A 6,461-nucleotide genomic window follows, 5' to 3' on the forward strand; every position below is an offset into this window, starting at 1 on the left:
TGATGTTAGCAGCAGGCCTGCTAGTGCTGAGATTGCAGCTCAGGACAGATATCATAGGGAGCAGGACTGGCTTTGCACAGTGCGTCATGTGGCACACCTTGGGATCAGAGGTGAAACAGAAACAGCAGCAATCAGCTCTCTAGCACAGTGTAAAACTAAACAACAGAGCTGAAATTTTCATAGAAGAGCCCAGGGAGACTAGCATAGTTAGGTAAGATGTTAACAATCCTAACTCATTCAGCACTTTTTCAGCAGGGGAACAAACAAAAAACCCAAACACACGAAAACCAAGACAATGAAACACCCAAAGCCCAGCACAAACCCCAGTGAAGTACACAAACCTTTGGTCTCCAAACCTTTGAACGTTTGCGAAGCAGCTTCAGAGCACTAACGTATTCAGCTTGTATTCTCCGTGCAGGCACAATTAAATCACCATCAGCTTTATTTATAGCCACTAGATCTGCCATCTCAATTATACCCCGTTTGATACCCTAAACGGAACAGGGAGAGAAATTGTGAATAACCAGGACTCTGATATGTTGATTTTTCACAAAAAGCAGGTCAAAACCTTTTGTTAGTTTCTGGTAACTCTTACTAACTTTTTGTGTGTGCATGTGTGTGTATGTGCTAGCCATGCAAGAGTAGTAGCAACAGCCTCTGTCATTACTAGTTATTACTCTACTTTGACACAAGAAAACTAAATACAGGTATCAGCGTTTACATGATAACCTATTTCATGTGTAGAGTCTTAAGTTTAACCAAAACATGACCAAGTCTGCAAACATATTTATATTGATTTCTGGTTTTCTGTAATACAAAGCCACTCCCCAAAATCATATGTAACTAGTAAATAGGACAAAGTAAGGCAGAGAGTATAAAAATTTTACATCATGATACTTCCAAAATCAGGGAGGGAGATCAGATCCTAACTGTGCAATACATTGGTAAGACACTGAAAAGACTTCAACAGTAGCAGTGCAACTCACGAAACACTACCTAGATGGACTTCTGCACAGACAGATAACTTCGTCTTGCATTGAGGTTTCTCCTTCTAGTCCTAGGTAATACTTAATAAGAAGAACTGAAAAATACCTGTAATTCATCTCCACCTGCAGGTGGTAGCAGTAATATAAACATATCAACCATATCAGCCACAGCAAATTCTGACTGTCCCACACCTAAAAAATTAAACCCAGAGTTCACCATTTATTGCAAGCTTTCAGTTACATTAATAACAGTAAATATGACAGATCCCAGTATTGCACCATGAACAAATCCTACTAACAAACACACACAAAAGGAACACAACAGTTTTTACAAAACAGTGTTTTTACAAAATGTAAGTTTTTACAAAACAGCTTTTTTACAAAACGTACAGGACTAGAAAATTGACAGAATGGGCATTCATTTTCAAGCAGCGGCCATGTACGAAAGTATGACCAAAGTCAAGGATGGAAGTATGCAATTAGAAACACACTTTATTTAGATATCACAACAGGGTAATTAAAAGAAAACCCTAAGCACATACCTACTGTTTCCACAAGAACAACATCGTAGCCTCCTCCTTCACACAGCAGAATGGCTTCATTTGTAGTCCTTGTCACACCCCCCAGTGTCCCTCTGGTTGGAGAGGGTCTGATGTATGCATTCATGTCTCTTGACAACTCAGTCATCCGTGTTTTATCACCCAACAGAGAACCTTAGACATTTAACGTTAAATTATTTCAAATGTGTGAAACAGCCAAATTTCCCCCTCTCCCTTCCCCACCCAACAAATGAGTAAGAAAAGACAGATGTCTAGGACAAAGTCAGTCAAGTCAGAATATCCCAGTAATAGCTGCTCAAGACTTAGCTGAGGACTAGGAAGTTACTGACTGGTTCTTCTGCCTATCAGAAGCTGGAAAGGCCTGACAAGCAGACCTTACTGCTACCAAATATGCAGAATTCATTCTAGGTCAGAACGAATTCTGCAAGTCCTGAACGGCTTTTTGAGGCCTATACACAGCAGGCCACACAATTAAATCTTTGCGGTTTCAGTCCAAAGGCACAAACCTCAGCCTTATGACTCTGGTATTTGTTGATGGTGGATTTTTGTTTTGTTTTGTTTTTAAGAAAGCTGATGTGCATCCCTGCCTTCCTTCTACTCATACAAACTTTAAATGAGATTCAGTGACATCTGCATGCATGATGCACATTCCAGACGCTGAGAGATACTCAATTCTTTTCACAGAATCACAGAATGTCAGGGATTGGAAGGGACCTCAAAAGATCATCTAGTCCAATCCCCCTGCCAGAGCAGGAACCTAAATGAGATCGCACAGGAAGGCGTCCAGGCAGGTTTTGAATGTTTCCAAAGAAGGAGACTCCACAACCCCCCTGGGCAGCCTGTTCCAGTGCTCTGTCGATGCAGTCTTGCTATCACATTTTGCTATTCTGTAGATGCATGTTGAATGTATACATTCAAGAATATAGTCTGTCTTAGCTCCAGGTCACTGAAACGTTGAAGGTTTTTTCTTTTTCGGTAGTTAAACATTGCAACATCTTCTCTAACAGCATAAAAGCTGGAAAAAGGAATGATGTTCCCTGGTAGCTGCCCATTAGAAAAAGATCAAAATCAAGATTCTATTATTTATGTCAGAGATACCATTAATCAAGCATAGTCAGCCTATAATGCCCCTACAAATTCTGATTTGAAAGTGACAGATTACAATCACACAACTTTGAAGAATTTCAAATTCAGGAAAAAAACCCACCATACTAGAAGTCAGACAAATGGTCAACAACACTGCATGAGGAGACCCTGAAACCAGTATAGTCAACAGAAATAAAAAAATTCCTGTTGAGAAAAATTAATAAATGTTCTAAAATCCAACCTGATCAGATTGCAGCATCCTCTAAATAGTTTTAAATTAGCACCTGCTTCCTGTTCAGTAATCAATATTAACACTGTTGAAATTTAAGCAGAAATAAATGCCCTTCTACTCCTTCATTCACAGGGAAATAAATAAATAAACAAACGCAACTAGAGAGAGACCACAGCTACCTAAATTTTCAGACAAAATGTTGTAAGGCAACATTCAAACACCAGAAATGAGGAAACCTGACAAAATTAGGGCACTGATATGTATTTCCAGATTTCATATCACCTGGGGAAAAAAATGAAAACACATTTCTTTTTAATATTTTACTTTTATAGGCCCACAAATTTTCCTCCATTTGGCCCAAAAAGATACTCCTATAGTTAACAAGGTATTAAGAAACCTGACTCAAAACTTTAATTCACACTCACCACCACTTGTACTAGAGGAAGGGTCTACAGCCAACACGGACACTTTGTATTTTCTTTCTGTAAGCATTTTGCCAAAGCATTCTATGAAAGTCGATTTCCCAGCACCAGGAGGACCAGATAACCCTAAATAATCATATTAGGAAGAAAAAAACCATTTTGTTAATCAAATAAATAATACATCACATGAACACCATCGATTAAATTGATAACAATTCATACTTTAGCACAGTATCACAACAAAGGCAAATTAAAGCTGTATCACAACCGAAATACCCAACTAAGCAGTTGCAACTGACTTGAAATACACCACCTTGGTTCACTGCAGACAGTAGCACTGACTTCACCACCCTCATCCTACCCATACCAACATAACATTGGGTTTATCCAGCCTTATTTCCTCTCTTCCATATAATTTATCACTACTGATTTATACTGCAGAACTTTTAAAATGCCATATCCTAAATCTGTATTTTTTTTATTTACTAACTAGTTATAAAATAAATTTTCTAAAAGCAAAAACCCTTAACTTGAAGAACTGTTATTCAAAAAAAAAAATCGGGCAATTTATTTACATGTCAAAGTATGCAAACTAAGATTAGCTTGTTAACCTTCACCAAGTATTTCTCACTCCCATGCCCAAGTTCTTGTTCTCACTGCCTTTGTACACACATGATAGACAGCTGGATGTGACATACTTTAGTAGTCCATCTCTTCACAAGGGGAAAATGTTTTATAGTTTCCAAGATCATCAGGTTCCAGTTTCCACAGCTGAAAAGTACACTGCTCTAAAGCAGGGCCGTAAATAGGAAGGTGCATAATTCTCCTTTTGTGGACTAATGAAGGGATTCAGGAAGTATTCAAGAATTTGAATACTTGAATTTCTCACCTTCTCTGGGAAAAGAACCGATCTGTTTAACTACATCCTTCCCTTCTAAGCGTAGATAATAGCTGTATCAACCTGCAAACCCCCCTAATATCACAGAATCACACAGAATAACTGAATGTCAGGGATTGGAAGGGACCTTGAAAGATCATCTAGTCCAATCCGCTGCTGGAGCAGTAACCTAAATGAAATCACACAGGAAGGCGTCCAGGCAGGTCTTGAATGTCTCCAGAGAGAACACAAGGAGACTCCACAACCTCCCTGGGCAGCCTGTTCCAGTGCTCTGTCACCCTCACTGTAAAGAAGTTTCTTCTCAAGTTTAAGTGGAACCTCCTGTGCTCCAGCTTGCATCCATTGCCCCTTGTCCTGTCATTGGTTGTCACCGAGAAGAGTCAGCTTGTAATAGTTATTGAAAAACCCCCAAATAACTGTCTCTCCTTTGCCCCAAGAAGCAACAATTATTTCTAGAGCTTTTTCAAAAGCATTTTCCAGCTAAAGCCATAACTCTACTGGACAACACAAGTGATCTGGATTGGCTACAAACCACAAGAAAGCAATGATGCAAGAGTACAGGCCACAACACTTAAAGAACAATAATGATAATGAAAGGTGAGGACTGTAATTCTGTCAAAGCAACTACTGGACAGACATAAAAGGACTAACCCACTCTAAAGGCAAGTGGCTTTCCTTGATTTAGCTTTTCTTGTTCCCTGTGGTAGGATAATACCTTCTGAAGGAGCACCTGGGCTATTTTCTTCTTCCTACTCTGAGTTGATTCTACAAGTGTAATGGCTTCTGCTAAACAGGCTCTGTGACCCTGGATTAGTCCATTGTAAAGTCTGTCTACCAGTCTTTGTTCTCTGTCAGAAAGTCCCTCTATTTGCTGGTCAGGGGCCACTTGTTGACACAGCTTTCTCCTCAGACCGTTTGATGAACATATCCATTCTGTACGACAGTGATGCACTGGCATAAGAGATTCCACGCACAGGAAATCTGCTCTGGAAGTGACGTGAAAGTTTGCAAAGTAAGTTCTTCTAGAGAAATAACAACGAGGGAATCTCAGCAGCAAAGAGGGGATCTTCATCTTGTTTGGAATTACAAGTACCAGGTATCAGTTCTCTTCTGTTTGTAGACACCCTAAACACAAACAAAAAAAAATTTTTATAACCTTCAAAGCACTTGTAAGGATTCAAATGAAACCCATGTACCCAGGCAATCATCAGCTTTTATTTTATTCATATCTACTGTTTTAAACAAAAAAGATAGTCCCCTCTTACCATTGAAAAAATAGAACAAAAAGAAGCTACAGAATCTTCAACAGCATAGTATATCTTTATTATAATGCTTAATAAAATATTCATAGAATCAAAGAATCATAGAATCACAGAATGGTTCGGGGTGGAAGGGACCTTAAAGCTCATCCAGTTCCAACCCCCCTGCCATCAGCAGGGACACCTTCCACTAGACCAGGTTGCTCAAAGCCTCATCCAGCCTGGCCTTAAACACTTCCAGGGAGGGGGCATCCACAGCTTCTCTGGGCAACCTGTGCCAGTGTCTGACCACCCTCACAGTGAAGAACTTCTTCCTAATATCTAATCTAAACCTGCCCTCTTCCAGTTTAAAGCCATTACCCCTTGTTCTGTCATTAACTGCCCTTATGAAAAGTCCCTCCCCAGCTTTCTTGTAGCCCCTTCAGGTACTGGGAGGCCGCTATAAGGTCTCCCCGGAGCCTTCTCTTCTCCAGGCTGAACAGCCCCAACTCTCTCAGCCTGTCCTCACAGCAGAGGTGCTCCAGCCCTTGGATCATCCTCGTGGCCTCCTCTGGACTCATTCTAGCTGCTCCATGTCTCTCTTGTGTTGTAAGCAAGCAGATAAATACAAAGCACTTTTAAATAAGACAGCCTCAAAGAGCGCACAGGGTAGCCTAAAAATCCAGGAACAAACCAACCAAACCAACCCTTACACTCATTGAAACTGCTGTATATTCTATTTTCACGGCTGCAGGGTTTTTAAAACAATTATTCAGAATGAGATTTTGTACCTTATTTCCAGAAGAAAAAAAAAAAATAAATTAAAAAGCACTCAAGACACATGAAATATATTAAAATAACTAAATTTTAGGAATAAATTGAGGAGCCGAAGCCTTCCAGCGGGCCGACACCAAGGCACACCCACCACCCCCTCTGGCCCTGCTGTGACCCACCTCGGCACCGAGAAAAGCCTAAAACCAAACCGAACTTGGCAGAGCTCCTCCGAGCGCCCGGTGGGCCACTCCCCCAGCCCAGCTCC

At 40.4% G+C, this 6,461-nt stretch overlaps 1 protein-coding gene across 1 annotated transcript; it reads right to left on the minus strand.

Moving 5' to 3' along the window:
* Window positions 1–341: 341 nt before the first annotated feature.
* On the minus strand, window positions 342–5,256 carry MMAA (metabolism of cobalamin associated A; the record flags this gene model as incomplete). The annotated part of the gene is made up of 5 exons (XM_010170900.1): window positions 4,836–5,256; window positions 3,290–3,412; window positions 1,529–1,699; window positions 1,093–1,178; window positions 342–491 (listed from the first exon to the last, which is right to left on the minus strand). Coding segments are annotated over exons 1-5 (951 nt in total), but the record flags the coding sequence as incomplete, so codon positions are not given.
* Between the last annotated feature and the right edge of the window lie 1,205 nt (window positions 5,257–6,461).

This window comes from Antrostomus carolinensis, unplaced genomic scaffold (assembly GCF_000700745.2).
Source record: "Antrostomus carolinensis isolate BGI_N321 unplaced genomic scaffold, ASM70074v2 scaffold22436, whole genome shotgun sequence".
In the NCBI taxonomy this organism is placed as follows: Eukaryota; Metazoa; Chordata; class Aves; order Caprimulgiformes; family Caprimulgidae; genus Antrostomus; species Antrostomus carolinensis.